This window comes from Vombatus ursinus, unplaced genomic scaffold (genome assembly GCF_900497805.2).
Source record: "Vombatus ursinus unplaced genomic scaffold, bare-nosed wombat genome assembly UNPS02014818.1, whole genome shotgun sequence".
Lineage (NCBI taxonomy): Eukaryota > Metazoa > Chordata > Mammalia > Diprotodontia > Vombatidae > Vombatus > Vombatus ursinus.
Window position 1 is genome coordinate 74,320,971 of NW_020954596.1, and position 17,717 is coordinate 74,338,687.

Below are 17,717 nucleotides of genomic sequence, written 5' to 3' on the forward strand. Positions count from 1 at the left end.
CTTACTTTTATTTACATCAGAGACTGTCAATCTTCATTCCTAGCTTGCATGCCAGAAAATGAAATTTTCATTGTCCTTTCTTTGTCTACTCTCCCTTTGCTCCCACCACCACCACTACCACCTTGGGAAGCAGATGGGGAAGTGGAAAGGGGAAGAAAATCTCCATTCCCACCAAACTGAAATCCTTCCTTTCCTCAATTCCCAATTCCCATTTCTAAAATGACACATAAAGAAGAGCTGTAGTATCCTTCTTCTATATTCCCACATCACCATGTACTTGCTCTCTCCCCTCACCCTGGCTCCTAAAATGCTTTCTTCCCAGCATTCCTAGTGGCCTCATCTCCTACCTCCAACTTCTCTGTCAGAAACTTTTCTGTGTCCCATTTCTCGCCAAGAGATTCACTTGCCCACAGCTTAGAGCACGTGGTGTTAATACATAATGTCAGTCTTGGGATATAAGATTAGAAGCAGAGTCTCTGCTACCAATGCTGGAAGCTGTCAGGAAATGTGTTTTTGCCATTCCAAGTTGGAACTCAAAGTATTTTCTCATAGCATATATTTTTAAAATGATGGAAGGAATACTATTAGTACTGTTTCTAGTACAGTGTGGCTTAAATATGTTCTTGTGAGCAATCCTGATTACTTAACTACTATAACAGTTTCTTTCTGAAAAGATTTTCTAATTTCCAAATCAAACTGTAATCCAGAAAACTGGGGACTCCCTAATACATACAATGCTGGTTTCAGTATCCTCTTCACACTCCTCCACCAGGAGACCAGTCTTTCCTCTGAGATTACCTTCCATTGCTCTGTATATATTTTGCATGCGCATAGTTTTTTTGCTTGTAGTTTCGACCATTAGAATGGGATCTCCTAGGTGGGGACAGTGTTCTGGCCTTTCTTCATGTCTAGAGTTTAACAAAGTACTTAGCATATAGTCAAGTTTGCTGAGTAACTGAATGGAATGAATGAAAATGCTTTTATCCTCCAGACCTGAGGCCAGTCTTATCTATTAGTGTACCTATCACTTAGTTCTAGATAACACAAAAAATGCTAGTTAGCCTTGCTCACAAAAGCAAGTCCCTTTTCCCTTTTGGTGTCAGCCCCTTCCTATATAATACGAGTATAATAACCTTGTCACTACCTCACAGGGTTACTTCTAAATCATTTTATAAACTTTAAATCACTGTATGTACATATATGCTAGATTACAGAAATCACAGCACTCAGATAACTTTGATATTTCCTCATTGTTGTTTCCAACTTGAACTCAGTTGTTCCCTCCTGATAGTTTTGTTCTAAATCAGGAGTAAACACCTGGATAAACATGCATTAAGAAAGTCTGAACTTTTCCTTCCTCTTCTGAAAAAAAAGTGGAGGTGATGGGGAATGAGATTCAATCTGAATCCCTAAAAGGAAAAGACCATGTTTTTGAAAGCAACCCAGTCCCTAAATTTTCCCATTCATTGCAGCAGCCCAGATCAGAGGTGTCTCTGCCCAAGGCATCAGGCCCACCCCAGCCCACTTGGATTACTTAATTAGTTTACTTAACACTCCTTAATCCCACCCAGGCCCCTTTAGGTGTACTCTCCAGACCACCTCAAGCTATTTGCCACTCCTTGATCCCATCCACATTTTCTCACAGTCTTTTTTTTGCATAACTGCACCAATTTGATCCTTATGAATTTGCAGATTCTTAAAATCTGGCCCTGTTGTCATTGGCATCACTACTAGTGCAGTCTCACCCAGTCTCAATAAACTAGCTACTTGGACTGAAAGAAGGCTTGAATTCTTTCTAGGCAGACTCCCACCTTGTGCCCTTGCATTTTGGGGTTCCCAACACCCCTAGCCAGAAACAAAGATAGATCTAGAGTTGACACTGTAATTTACACTTTTTCTGTGCTACCAAAAGGCTGTATTTTGATTTTCATCCAGATTTGTGATTTCATTGGAGGAAACAAATACACTCTGCACAAGTAGGAAATTAGTCTTAATGCTTATAGTTGCACTATGAACTCAAATGATTTTCCCAAGGTTGCCAGGTTAAAGAGTGTCAGAAGTGGGGCTTAATTAAGCCCAAGTCTGTAAGCTTTAAAGCACAGACAATCTATACCCGAGGCCTAGTTGGCAGAAGCCACAGAGATTTCTTCTGCTCTGGGCAAACGGCATATGAAGGAAGACAAAAATTGGCCCTGCCCTCAGGGAATTCTAATTCTAACAGGGCAGACCACAAGCAAATAACTTTAGGAAAGCCAGGTAATTTCAGTTACTAATAGGGCTGCCCGCAGACCTTCTAAAGAATAAAAGCGTGCTGCCGATTGGCCCCAGAGTAGACTAGCGAGCCTGGGTGACTCCAAGGGCACTCGAGGACCTGGTCGCGGACTCCCTGCTGCGCGCCAGCGCCATTGGCAGAGTCGCACCAGGCTCAGGATTCCGACCAGAAAGGAGGGGCGCAAGACCTGTCGCAGAGGGGGCAGAGCACAAAGTCGGGAACAAAAGGGACTGGGCCGATTGGCTCGGAGAAGCTCTAGCTTCGACCCCGGTCTCCCGGCCCGCGAAGGGGAGGAGCCCTGGGCGGCCAGATCTGGACTGGGCCGCCCGTCCCTCAGCCTACGTCAGAGGCCTAGTTGGGGATAAGCTGAGGGAGGCCTGGGAGGAATTCCGAGGAAGGGTTGGAGAGCCAGGTCTCGCCCGTCCTTCCCCAGCTGAATTTCTGCACTCTGCGGCCCCTCCCCGCACGCTGCCATAGTTACTAGACTAGCCCAAGTCAAGGTGGATTGGAGGAGGTGAGCACAAGCTTTCTTCCGGAGCCGCCGGGGTGGAAAGGCGGCTGCGCAGCAACGTCACCCCCTCCTACTTTCCTCCGTTCCCTCCCCGCACTGTGACGTTGGCCGAGAGAACGAAGCGTAAACAGCGCTAGGCATTGTGGGAGCGGGATTGTCTCACGCAGGAAGCCAGGCTCCATTTTAGCGCCGCCCGCAGCCGCCATCTGTTTCCCCTCCCTCTCCTCTCCCCTCCCCTTTCCCCCTCCCGGCCCGGAGCCCCAAGGAGAAGGTAGCGGCCGACGTCCTTAGGAAAAAAAAAAAAGCGGGAGGAGGTGAGGAGAGAGGCAGGGGCGAAAAGAGAAGTCGGCCGCGGGCTTGGGGGCTTAGGTGGCGGCGGAGGCCCGGGTCTCGCGGGGCGGCAAGCGGGAGGGCGGACGGACGGGTGCGCGCGGCGGCGGCGGCCGCGCAGACAGTGCTGAGGCGGCGGCAGCTGTAGAAGAAGGAGAAGGAGGAGCTGCATCCTAGGGGCAATGGCGGCCGACAGCCGGGAGGAGAAAGGTGAGTGCGGAGGAAGGGGGACGGCGCTTAGAGGGTGGTCGGGGGGCCCATCGGGAAGGAGCGGAGGCCCTATTGGGTTCGTCCCGACCCTGAACGCCCTCGACGTTCCAGAAGGGGTTGGAGTGGGGGTTTTTTCTCTCGGGGAAATCTTCCCCCACCCCCCGACTCCGAGTCTACTGGGAGAAGAACAGGCCTACTAGCCCTCGTTCGGCGTGGCCTTTTTTAATCTATGTCTCTTACATTTAAACCTTCTTTTACCCATCTCCCTTCTAGGCCCTAATGCGCCATGGGCAGTTTTTGCTCTATTTTTGCCTTGGGTGGGATTGGAGAAAGAAAGGACGGGTTAGATGATTTTACTGCGTTCCAGTGGAGGCCCTTAGGTCTGATTTTACTGTAGGCCTGCTGCGTAGATTCTTTACCTGACCTTTCATTTTCATCCTTCCCTTCATCCGTCCAGATTTCCCCATTCCTTCGTTAAAAAGCGGATTATAAAGACCTTGGTTGTGCCAGGGACATTCCTCAAAAGGATTGTTAAATCTATTTGAATACATACCTCTCTCTAGAGTACTCTAAGTAAGCGGGGATGTGGCAGGATTTGTTGCTTTTTTATTTCATTAATGGTTATTTCGCTTGATGTAACTATGGGCAAATCTTCTCTACACATACATCCACATATGTCATACACAAATACTCAGGTATTGTAGTTATATTCGGTGGTGGCTTTTTTCAGCCTAGTGCTTTTCATGATTTAAAAGCTACCTTCTCCCCATTTCATTGTCAGAAAGCCAAAAAATTGCCTAGATTTGCAAGGATATGGTACGTACAAAGTTTAGGTTTTTAGAATTCCTTTTCTTTCACCACAACTCTTGTTTTGCTATTTTTGACATCTATTGAATTATAAACTTACAGTTGGAAGGAAATTTGTAGTCATCTAGACCAACACCCTCATTTTATAGATAAGAAAATTGAAACTCAGAAAATTTAAGTGACTTGCTTTCAAAAGGCCAGGTAACTAGTGAGTGACAGGGCAGGCATTTGAACCCAGATCCTCTGACTAAATCTAGCTGTCTTCCTTTGCACCTTTGACTTTATTATTTTTGATTCTTTTTGAGAGATGGGGTAGGAGACTACCTTCTTTTTTTGAAAATACAGACAATGTGGTGTAATAGAATGAACTCTGGATTTGTAGTCAAAAGGCCTGGCTGGGTTTATATCCAGTCTTTGCTACCTGTAAGAGCAAATCAGTCGAGGCCTCTGTTTGCTTTTCAGCAAGAAGCAGGTAGGTGGCTCAGTGCTTGGCTTAGAGTCTGGAAGATCTGAATTCAAATATGGCCTCAGACACTTAATAGCTTGTGTGACCCTGAGCAAATCACTTAACCTCCATTTGCCTAAGTTTCTTCAACTATAAAATAATAATAGTACCCACCTCCCAGGGTTGTTGTTGAGGATCAGATGAGATAACAATTATAAAATGTCTGGCACATAATAGGCCCTACATACATCTTTATTCCCTTTCCCTTCCTCTTATCCTTTCTATTGCAGGTAATGGGATCTCCCTTGGCTTCTTGCTACTGCACTTTTGCTAATTACCCTCCTACTACATCTGTGGAACTTTCTCTGCTCTCTCTTCTCTGACAGTTGATTTCCCTTAAGGCTCTGTTTTCTACCCTTTGCTTCCCTCTTTATACATTTCCCAAGAGAGCTCATCCAATCATATAGTTTCAACTGTTTGAGTTGTACTGAGGACTCCTAAGTCTACATCTATCTCTGGTACCCTTTTTAAAGTTTTGATGCCTTGCCTCACTTCTCTTTGAGTATTAATTCGTTATTGACAGAGGTACCATCATTTTTCAAGTGTCTTAGACTAAAAATCTTGACTTTCCTCTCTTTTCTTCATCAAATCTCTTACCATGGCTATGTCCTTATTTATAAATCCCACCGCCACAATGCCCTTTTCACTTTAATTCTTGGACTTTTATAACTACCTGTAGACCTGTTGGACTACCTGGGTTCCTTGGCTCCAGTCTCTTACCTCTAACAATTGCTACCAGAGTAATCTCCATGAAAAAAAACTTTAATATTGTCATTCTCCAGCATTTAAAAAAAAAATTAAATGTTCAAGACTTCTATTATTTTCCTCTCCCCCAACCTATCCAATCTTATCTCATTGTTACCTAACAAGGACCCCCTAGAGTCTCCTTTTGTCTCTTGTAAGGTTATAATTATCATTTCATTGCCTCATGGTCTCCAGCCTAAAATAATCTTTTTCTTCCACCCTCATTTATCTAAATCTTAGACATCCTTCAGGCCCAACTTCTAGTTCATCTTTTATTCAGCTTTATTTGACTACTCCTGCAGGCCCCCCTACCCCCCCTTGAGGTACTCTTTCCTTTAATTCCAATAGGACTTCCTAATGTAATGGCATCTACTTTCAGTTTTTCTTGTTTATTAGCCTCATTCCCGACTAGACTATATTTCTTGAAAGCAAATCTTATTATCTCCACCACAATGCCTGATATAGTCAGTAACTATTCTTAATACTTGGAGTCCATGAATTTGGTTATTTTTTCAACATTCTGATAACTATTTCAACATAATTGGTTTTCTTTCTAATCTTGTTTGTTTTATTTTTTGCATGTTATCCTGAAGATTCTATTGGTTCTTCTAGACTACCAGAGGGATAATGATCCATTTCATACACAAAAAAGTTAAACCTTTATAGCAACCTTTCTCAAACTAATTTTGGCTACTTTGGTGCTTGAAATAAATTATCCAAACCTGTAATTACTCAGCAAGAAAGAATTTTGGAGCAAAAGAAATAATGAAACCTTTTTCATGCTGAAAAATTGACATGTAAAAACTAGGTTTGCTGTGTAGAGTGCATCACGGCCACTATTCCTCACTCTCCACATAAACTGGGAATGTAGAGCACCATTTGATAAAAACTAGTTCATTTTGGGAAGGTATGCCTAAAGTTTAAAAGAAAAAAAAACTAGATGATTTTTGGTAATGGCGTGTAATTTAGGTGACCTTTGGATTTTTCTTTCATCATTGTTTTCTGAGATTGTGAATCTCAAGTCATTACATTATTTAAAACTTTCTTAAATTTCATTGCTTCCATTTGATGTAGAATTACAAAAGCCAGAAAAGGAGTTTGAACATGGAAATGATATTGTACCTATAAATAAAAGAGGCAGCATGGCACAGTGGATAGCAGACTTGGATTCAAGACTCCCCTGTCACGTAAATTAACCAAATGGGCAAGTCATTTAAGTTTTCAATGCACTAGTAATCCTCAGACTATAAATTACAAATTAGTTGCTAAGCCATATTAGGGGCTGGAAATACTCATAGCTAAAATTTCAGGTTCTGAATATAAAAAGAATATAAAGCAGACACTGCCTTTAAGTACTGTCAATTTAGCTCAATAAATGTATGGAGAGGAAATGATTATAATTGAAATATGAGTTGAATTTTGTACAGTCAGAAGTTTTAAATATGAAGAGAAGAAGCAAATTTCTGGGTTATAGTCCTGAATTTAGAAACAGGAAATATGGATTTAGTACTCAGGCCTCTGACATTTAGTTTTGTCATCATGGGGCAAGGCAAAACCTCTCCTAGCTTCCAGTTTTCGTCTCCTGAAAATGGGGATGGTCGTGCTTGTGTTATCTACCTCACATGGTTATTGTGAATATTAAACTAGATAATATGTATGAAGCACTTTCAGCTGTTAATTTTAGAGAGATATATATATGAGAGAGTGTGTGTGTGTGAAGGGTAGAAGAAAATAGCAAGGAGCAATTCAGGGACTAGTCATAATTGATTATTGGACATGGTATTGATGTCACTCTCAGTAGTCTAATTGATCAGTCTTTGAAAACTGACAAGATTTTTTTGTCCCAGAGACTTATAGTTTCTCAGATGAATTTGTCTACCTGTATTTCCCCTACATAAATTTTTTTTTCTTAGTTGGCTAATGTTTATAGGCTCTCAGAAGAGCCAATGACAAGTATAGCTTTTACTAGATTCTTGGCCCTTTAAAGCTAGGAGACACCTTTACATATCAGGAAACTGAGGCAAAATGTAATTAAGTAACTTGTTTGGAGTTGGTTAATGTCAGAGATAGAGTTAAAACTTCAAATTCCTGACTGTGTCCAATGGTATTTTCAATGTGCCATGTTTGATAGCTGTTTTGCTTTGAAGTAATTGAATTCAGTAAACCCTTTGATCATCTTAAAGATCCATCACAAACTTTAAAAAAAAGAACCTCATAGAAACTATAAAATTGTGTTAAATAGAGTAAATTCTATAATGCAGCTGATTTTTTTGTTTAATTCCATGTAGTCAAACTCTTAGAAGGTACTGGAGCTCTTTTTAGATAGAACTATGTTTATCAGCTTTGTGGTAATAGTTGAATCTCAATTTTATCTCTCTTTTTTTTTTTTTAGTAGCAAACCGAAACTAAACCATGGCAAAATCTATTTAAAAAAAATACAGTCAGGGCTGCTTAATTTCCTCTTACTGCATCAGTTATACTTCCCTTAAATATTTTAAGCACCTGTGATTTCACTGGTATGAATATTCCTTCCATTGATGTGCTTCACATACTCCCCTTTCCCCCAACTACGCCCTAAAAAATTACTTGTTATGGTCTTTGAGAGTTATAAGTCCATTACCACCTCACCCCCTACAAAAGGAATCTCTCCAAACTTAGGTAGGCTTAACAACTATATATATTGGAAAAAATGCTGGATTCAGAGTCTGGATCTGAGGTTCAAAACAGGTCTGCCACTTATTACTTCTGTGACTTTGAGCAAATTACTTCACCTAAGGTTCAAGTTCCTCATTTGTAAAGGAGTTGGATTAGATGACTTCTAAAGTCTCTTCCTCTTGTCTGTGAACCTATGGTCTCCTAACTTTGGAAAAGAGACAAAATCCAATCCAGGGTTCATGAAACTTAAGGCCTTTCTAACTTGATAGGATCTGCCAGAGCTTCCTTCAAGAACCTAGACTCCTATCCAACTATGATAAGGCATCAGTAGTAAAACTTTAGGGGAGAAACATGTTTGTTTTTTGCTTCAGAGTAGTAATAGAGATAATGCTAAAACACATTTTTCTTAAAGGGGGAACAAGTATTTTCTTTGTGAATAGGATAAAAGCTTTTCTTTTATAATTTAAAGCAGAACTGATTTTTCCTAAAGGCTATTCATTTGTAATTCATAGCCATAGAGCTCAAATTCAGGTGAGCCTCAATTGTAGTTGGCTAACAAAACTCAGATTTTTATAGCACTTTAAAGTTTACATAGTGTTTCTTGAACAACTCTGTATTGTAAACATTGAAAGTATCCCTTATTTATTCCTCAGTTGAGGAAACTAAAGTTCATAGAAGTGACTTTTGAGGATCTGGCAAAGACAAGAAGCATCTCGTTGGGATTAGAACATGAGTCTCCCCGGGCGAGTCACTTAACCCTGTTTGACTTCGTTTTTCTCACGTGTAAAATGAGCTGGGGAAGAAATTGCCAAGAAAACTCCAAATGGGTTGACAAAGAGTCAGGCAAGACTTAAGTGACACAGCACAAACTCTTGTCTCCACTCTGACTTTTTTTTTTATTATAACAGGCTGCTGAAGAAAATATGTATCTTTTAAAAAGGAAAGTTTTGTTGTTGCCTTTTCTTTTTATATTAGTCTTTAACCCCACCCCCATTTGAACCCTTCCTTGTAACAAAGACAGATATTTTGTAGAGCAGTGGGAAGACTGCTGTGGATTTGCAATCAGGATTTGGGTTGAAATTCTTCCTCTGCTAGTTAACCACCCATGTGACCTTGTGCAAACCATTTGACTTCTTGGGGGTCTCAATTTTCTCATCTGTAAAATGAGAAAATAAGACTAGAATAACCCCTAAATTCCCTTCCAGATCAAAATCTGTTATTTTAGCAAAGCCAATTGACATTGGGACTTTGGCTACCTTGTTTCGCATCCATTGTTCTAATCTACTGCCAAGAAGTAATTAATGTTCACATTTTTGTGCTTATTGTTCCTTTGGTTCTGCTTTCTTCATTCTGCATTATTTAGACATATCTTCCAATTCCCTAAATTTCTCTTTGTTTCTGTTGGGGGGAGGGCACAAAAATATCCCATTACATTTATAAGTTACATTTTGTTCATCCATTTCCCAATCAACAGGCACTCATTTTGTTTAATTTTTGCTACCTCAAAGATTATTGAACATAAAAGAGATAAGGCATCTTTGTGAAAATACTTTTTCCACTCTTGTCACAAGTCAGGATTTTACCGTGAAAAGTGTTGAATTTGGAGTCAAAAGAAGTGGGTTCAAATGCCAGCTCTGACACTTACTACCTGTGTTAGCTTGGGCAAATCACTTAACTTCCCCTAATTTCTTGATCTGTAACATGAGAACAACTAGATTAGGTGGCATGTCTAATTTTTTAAGCATGATCTATGGTTTTTTAAGTAGTTATTTTAGTTCTTAGTGAGAACTTCAAAACTGAGTGGAACAAAGAAAAATTCTGTGGATTGGAAATATTTGAAGTATTTAAAGGTTTTTCATCATCTTGCCAAAAGATGTAGAAAAAAAAATTAAATAAAAGGTTACTCAAGTCAGATATTTATTAAGCATCTGATTGTAAAAATCTAGTCCATTTTGTAATAGTCATTGTTGGGAGCAACATATTCTTACCATGTTACTCAACAAAATGACTAAAATGGTGGTATAGGGATGAAGACTTACTGGCATTGGCTTGCTTATTCCTTATGCTGTATTTTCTTTGTGTTATGAAATTGACTCTGAAATTTTTACTATATAGAAACCTCACTATAATGTCCTCTGGATCTATGCTATGGATCCACCTTATAGATAAAATTATCATACTATCAAAAGTTCATGAGTGAGTAGCTGATCCCTCTTATATTCTCTGGTCCTCCATGCATCCACCTGCTACAGTTTTTCTTTGTTGTAGTAGAGTTCAAGTGTATATGCTTTGTATTCATTATGAAAAAGTAATTATGTTCATAACAGAATTTGAGCTAGAAGAGTAAAACTGCTGTTCCTAGTAGACATATGTAACTAGTTTGAGAGAAATGCATGAGTAACAAAACAGCTATTGTTTAACATTCGTCATTCAAAAATGGCTATAATTATCTACTGTCTAATATGCTTTGCTGCCCAGTGTAAAGCAGAAAATTATTGAGCTCTATTCGAATTCAGTTTCCTCTTTTAAAAACAACATCAAAACCCCTCAAAGCCTTAAATCAGGTAAGGTATTTCTTTCACAATCCATGAGGAACTAAATGGTCTACAGAATTCAGAGATCTTAGTTATGCTAGACAGGTCACGACACTTAACTACTACTTTGGAACAAACAGGTAACAGTTTTTGGCTGTAGGTCATGTTGTGTCTGAAATTGAGAGAACCTTGAGTTTTAGGACCCAGAAATTCGTAGAGCCTAGAATGGACAGAGCCCCAGGAGAACCAGTTGTATTAGATTGACTCTTAGTTTGGGATTTCTTGCTGTTTCTGGGCTTTGTTTTTATATATTCTTCTGACTGAGGTAGATGTGAATCCTGTCTTGGGAGTAGTGTTGTATATCTGATAATTTACTTATATATGTGTGTGTGCATTTATGTTGAGGGATGGTGTCATAGTGGATAGAGAACTGGCCTCCAAACCAGGAATACTTGTGTTCATTTTCAGTCATTTACTGATTGATACTGGCTGGGTTAACCAGTGGCAAGTCATTTAATCTCTTAGTGCTGTAGTTGCCTAGAGTCTAGGTAACTCTTTAAGACTGGAAGGTTCTAGGGCCTGGATTGATAGGAATTTTTTTGATGTTGAGTTCTTTATACTAGTAAAATCACAGCTTTAGAACTTGTCCATGGCCCTATTCCTGTGTTGGTCAACATGGTGTATTGGAAAGAACACTAAACTAGGAAGTCAAAAGATTTGGGTTGTAGTTCTTGAACTAGCTTTGTGTCACTTATGTGGTACGTAGCAAGTAAGTACTTAATAAATGCTATTTATTCGTTGTGTATTTGTTTTCATTTGAAACTAAGATTAGTGGCAGAGATGTAAAACCAAGGTTCCAAATTCCTAGCCCATTGCTTATCTGTATAAAGTGTATTAAATTTGCTGAAAATTTTATGTAAGGTAGTTCATTTACACACACACACACACACACACACACACACACACACACGTGTGTTTGGCCTGTAAGGTGTCCTTCCCATTTCAAAGTCTGTGAACCCCCCGAGTATATGGGCACAGATTTAAAAAAAAAAAACATTGATGAGATTTGTGTATTTGAATGTATGGTACCACACTTTGAAGCAACTTATTTATATTGTTGTCAAAAATTGTAGAGGCCAAGAAAGATGAGAACTGAGAAAAGTCCATTGCCTTACTCGTTGGTTTTTTAATAAGCTGTTTTACTAGAATGTTTGGGGTTAGAAGCTAGATTGCAATGGTAGACAAATAAGTAGATGGTGAGGAAGTATTGGCAGCATTTGAGTATATAATTTATTGGTGAAAAAGAGAAGTGTTATAGGATGATGACTTTGACAGGATGTCGGAGTCAAAAGACTTTCATCCTTTAAGGAAAGGAGAGACAGACCTAAGCATGTTGATTCAACCTGGCTGTTGAGGAGGAGCCAGTAAATAGGGACTAAGGTAAGAGAAAATGATCCTTCAGGTAATAGAAATTCCAGCACCTTCCCACTTTTTTCCATTTTAAAACTAGGGCAAAACTTAATCATCTAAAACTTTGACAGGAGTCATGAAACAACTATAAACATAATTCTTAAATGCATCCATTACTACACTTGTTTTTAAAAGAGGGAAAGATGAGAGTTACTGCTCTTCTGTAATGCTTCACCTCCTCTACCTGTGTCCTTAATCCCTCTCTATTCATGATCTCTAGAATGGAATCCTTTGCCCCCATATTTATCTCTATATAATTTCCAGTTTCTCTTCTGTTTTCTTTACCTTTCAAACGCCACTTTTTTTTCCAATAGCCTTCTGCATTCTACCTCCCATTCTTAACACTATATTGAAGCTGCTTTTTTAAAGATCAGCAATCCATTATCTTTTTACGCTTTTAAAAATTCAGTGTTTTATTTTAATGCTTTTTGTATTTACAAAAGTCATTTTCATCTCAATACCTATTCTCTGTTGGATCCTGCCTTGTGGCAAAATGGTCTCCTTCACACCTTCAGCTCACTCCACCTCCATTTCTACCATAAGGGAGATATGTTTCATTATTTTTTCATTGGGATGTTCATCATCATTATTATTATCGTTGTGATAGTGGTGATTTAAAAATTTTTTAATATTCAACTTAAATTTCCTTTTAATGAACTTTTGTTTACACATTTGTAACAAATTTACACATAGTTTTCTTTGTTCTGACTGTTTCAAACTATCAGTTCATAATTATCTTCCCCTAATTCTCTGAATCCTTTGTTATTTCTTAAGGCAAAATAATATGTATTGCCTTTATATGCCGCAGGTTTTTTTTTTAGCCATTCCACAATTGATAGGCACTTTGTTTCTAATCCTTTGTTATCACAAAGAATGCTGCAGTGAATATTTTAGAATGTTTTGATTTGTGTCTTTGACGTCCTTTGGAGTACATATGCTTATTAGTGGAATTGCTGGGTCAAAGAATTGCGAGAGTTCTTTTAAAATTCTATATTGAAGCTCAGAATAGTTATACCACATTACAGTTCCACAAACAGTATACCAGTGGTCCTGTTTTCCCACAGCCCCTCTTACTGTTTCTATATTGTCATCTTTGCCAATTTGTGTGATGTGAGGTGAAATTTTAGCGTTTTAATTTCTATTTCTCTTACTTTGGATTTGGAGAATTCTTTGTGTAGCCATTTATAGTTTATAATTCTTTGGAAAATTTTGTTCACATCCTTTTTACCACTTATCTACTAGGGAATGATATTATATATTTGTGTCAGTTTCCTGTCAGTGATATTTGATGCAAATCTGTTTCCTATTCTATACTTTCCTATCTTCACTAATATTATTTTTGTAAAAGCTTTTATTTTATGTTGTCACAATTATCTGTTTTATTTTTGATGTTTCTCTATCCTTACTGCCACTACTTATATGCCTGATCTCTTCTCATTTTCTAGCATTTTGGATTCCTACCAACCATATTACCTTCTTTGACAGTTTTACCCAATCCAGGAGCCTTTTTTCAACTCTGTAATGTGATATGTGATTGATGATGTGCTTCTTGAAATACTTATTTCATCCTTTGGCTTCCATGGCATTACATTTTCCTTATTATCTTCTACCTAGTTTCTTTTTTAAGTCTTTTAAATGACTTTGATTTTTGTCTCTTTTGTGTCCCCACCCCCACCCCCCCTTTGAGAGCTCAACTGTATTCACTGGCTCACTTTGGGCTGATTACCAACAATTTCCCAGTCATCCAGATTTGAAGCCTTGGACTCATCTTTAAGTCCTTCATCTTCTAATCTGATTTCCCAACATATCCTGTTGCTTATTGTTTGACAATATACATAGCCAGTCTGTTTCTTCCTCTTCTGGCCCTCATCACCTTATACTCAGTTAGCTGTACTAATCACCTGAACTGATAATTCTGATTCTGTTCTTTTCCAGTCTATTTTGTTTACAGTTAGACTTATTTAGACTTCCTTTTAATTCTTAATACTTCCTTTTTCTAACTACATCAAGTAGCAATTCCTTTTTGGCTTTCATGGATCACATATTTCAAGCTGAAAAAGATTTAGAAATTATATAATCCAATCCCCTTATTTTGTAGATAAGGAAGCTGAGGTGAAAGGACTTGCCTGAGGTTCCACATCATTTGTACTAAAGTCTTCTGTTTCCAAATGCAGAGTTTTATGTTTTGTTTTTTACTGCCTACCCAACTTTACATTACCTGATCTTCCTAATAATCATCTTTCATGTTAATTAAGTCAATATCTTTACTTTGGCAGCACACATAAGTGCTAATTCTTGCCACTGTGCTTTTTGATCATTCCTGCTTCCCTGTCCTGGAATGACTTATTAGTAAATCCCCATTTAAGTTCTCCCTATCCAAATTCTATCCAATTCAGATTTGTCTTTTCGCATAGAGTCTTAAAATATAATTACTCCAGCATTAATTTATCATTCTTTTCTTTGAATTCCTACAACACAAAAGTCTTTAACTAATTCTGTCCTGCCTTGATTGTTTTTAGTGTTAATTGTGACTCCCCAACTAAATTGTATGCATCTTGAGGGCAGGGACCTTGTCTTACACTTCTATTCCCTCACATCAGCTACCCTAGTGTTGAACACACAGTAAGCGCTTAGTGCATACTTGTTGATATTTACTCTTTCTTTCCTTTTTTTTAGATGGAGAACTTAATGTTCTGGATGATATTTTGACTGAAGTACCTGATCAGGATGACGAATTATATAACCCTGAAAGTGAACAAGATAAAAATGAGAAAAAGGGTATGGGAATTTTTCATTGTTTTCTAGGAAAATAGCTATAGTGAAAGCTGTTGTTTTATAGTGAAAGTAAATGTTTTGATTGCCTAAGAAAAGAGTTTTGACTTACACCTGGCATTTGTTAGAAGCACATTTGAGGGCATGGAAGAGCAAACTACTAGACAAGAATAATTTTCTCTAGATAAGTGTGTGAAATTTCTCAAAAACATTCTTAGAAATCATTTTAGAGACTGATTTTCAGGGTATTTTGAACTAATATATTTTAGTGGACAAATTTAAGAACCCAGGGCTTATATTTACAAATAATTATTGTTGAGAAGCCTTACTCTTTTTATTTTTCCCTGTGAAATGTATGCATTACATTTAAAGTGTTTATAGCTTTTAAAATTCTCTTTTTAAGGTTCAAAAAGAAAAAGTGACCGAATAGAAACTACTGAAAGCAAGAGACAAAAACCTTCTGTACATTCAAGACAGTTGATGCCAAAGCCATCTAGCTCATCTATTAGCAATAACAAAAGAATAATTAGTACAAAAGGAAAGCCAGTAACAGAGTATAAAAATGAAGAATACCAGAGGTCTGAACGAAAGACCCGTTTATCAAGTGGCAGTTCCAGAGAGCCATATAAAAGTCAACCTGAAAAGACTTGTGTCAGGAAAAGGGATCCTGAAAGAAGGGCCAAGTCTTCTACACCAGATGGTTCACAGGTAGTAAACATTTTTGCAAGTATAAAAAGAAAGCAATTCTCTGATGCTTTTGTGAATGAAGCATTTTCTATTAGAACTATTTGTGCATCCTGATGGTATATATTGTATGACTGCTGATTCCCTTTTTCTTTAAACATCAGAGAATTAGGCATGATGTGGATAGACGGCACAGCAGATCAAGCCTTTCTTCTAAAGAAGAAGTAAACTCTGAAGAATATGGCTCTGACCATGAGACTGGTAGCAGTGGTTCTTCTGAAGAGCAAGGAAACAACAGTGAGAATGAGGAAGAAGGAATGGAAGAAGAGGAAGAGGATGATGATGATGGGGAAGATGAAGAAGAGGTAGAAGAAGATGGAGAGGAGGAGGATGAAGAGGAGTATGAGCAAGATGAAAGAGACCAAAAAGAGGGAAACGACTATGATACTCGAAGTGAAGCCAGTGACTCTGATTCTGAGTCTGTATCTTTCACAGATGGGTCAGTCAGATCTGGTTCTGGCACAGATGGATCAGGTATATGCTACAGCTGCAAATGAATACTTTTTTCTTTTGCATTGATTTGATTAGCTTTTTTTTTTCTTGAATGCATCCAGACTGACTGAATAGACTTCAAGAGGACAATCATAGTATTTAAATTTAGAGCTTGAAGGGATCTAGTCCAATCCCCTCATTTTACAGATGAAGAACTGAGGGCCCAGATAGTTGGTGTGACCTGACCAAAGTCACACAGTTAGTAACAGGTCCTCTTACTCCAAATCCATCACTCTTTTCAGTGTACCAGACAGCGTCCCAAATTGACTATTGACTTACTTTCATGCAGTTTCCAGGATACAGTCAATTAAGATTTGAGTGTGTATGTAAGTAGATGTAAGATTACATTATGTTATCTTCAAATAATTTCACAACAGTAATAAAGTTTTGAGTGCATTGCTAGAAATTACACTGCTAATCCATGTTAACTAAATAATGGAGGATGCCTTCCCTTTTTGTAGTGAATTGTCAAAGTGCTTTAAATATAGCAAAGAGATTTGGTATATATTGTTGCATCTTCATGTTCTAGCTCCTGCGTTCTTTAAGAGAAAATGGCTAGATTTTGAATTGAAATGGGTTAAGGTGAGTTGAAGGATAGTGGCTTTTTGATCGCAAAACACGTAGTATATGCTATTGCTTAGTTTAGTTCTCCCACTTCCTACTTCCTATATAGGCGTAAATACTTGTAACAAATGGATGCTCTAGGGCCTAGAGAATATTGTATTTGCTATCTGAAAGTAGAGTCATCATAAATAATTTGTGATCAATTAAAAAGGCATTTTAATGATCAACTTTGGAAATAATTTTATGTGGAATATATCAGTAACTTTTTTTTTAACCTTTATCAAGAAAATACTTCTAGCCTTGAAAGTAAACCATAACTTAGTAAACTTTGATAATGAGACAATTTTAATAGAATATTTTTATTAGCTATTTAAAGGGGATGCATTCCTGCAAAACTTACTTTTCAAATAAGGGGATTAATTTGAACCTTCTCTGGGTTTATTTGCTATCTAAATGAAACAATTTCCCCGCCTAAGACCTCTCATTATATGCAAATTAACCATTTGTGTATAGGAAAAGATACATTAGGATGCCTAGACTCGTAATCTATATCAGTCATATATCAGTTTTTTTTTGAAATTTCACAGTAATTCACTGTGTTGGCAAAGTTGTTATTGGTCAGGAAGGAGGGAGGGTGTACAGTTGAGGGAGGAGATAAGAATGAGTTACTAGTTTATAGCTTTCTATTTTTATGAATATGTATGTATTAAAGATTCACGTTTTCATAGCTGAAAGTAGGTAAATATTCTTTTGTCTCTGGGAAAGTCCTATTTCTTAAATTGCTTTTTAAAAATAAAATTTTGCTAGTAGACATTTAAATAAGAATCATATCTTTTCTTGAGTGACGCTATTACTAATGATGCTGTTGATAGGCCGAGGAAAAGGGCCTTGCAGTTACCTTATTTATTTGGTTTCTCTTTTCTTCCACATCACAGTAGAAGTAACTATTAGTACTTTATAGCCACAGACTATTGGGGACAGTCTTAAAATCTTAAATCAGGTTTGATGTCCCAAGAAAATGAAAGTTGGAAAGTGATAGTAGTTTCCCCACCCCTGGGGGGTGTGTGTGTGTGTGTGTGTGTGTGTGTGTGTGTGTGTGTGTGTGTG

The 17,717-nt window shown here is 38.1% G+C and overlaps 1 protein-coding gene across 6 annotated transcripts in view; it reads left to right on the forward strand.

Moving 5' to 3' along the window:
* The first annotated feature begins 3,216 nt into the window (after positions 1-3,216).
* YTHDC1 (YTH domain containing 1) overlaps positions 3,217-17,717 on the forward strand; it is a 32,916-nt gene continuing 18,415 nt past the window's right edge. For all 6 annotated transcript variants that reach the window (XM_027836242.1, XM_027836243.1, XM_027836244.1 and 3 more), the window contains exons 1-4: positions 3,217-3,323; positions 14,715-14,816; positions 15,214-15,518; positions 15,659-16,028. In XM_027836242.1, coding sequence (XP_027692043.1) covers positions 3,296-3,323; positions 14,715-14,816; positions 15,214-15,518; positions 15,659-16,028 — 805 coding nt within the window. In that variant the 5' untranslated portion in view covers positions 3,217-3,295. The remainder of the gene's footprint in view (positions 3,324-14,714; positions 14,817-15,213; positions 15,519-15,658; positions 16,029-17,717) is intronic.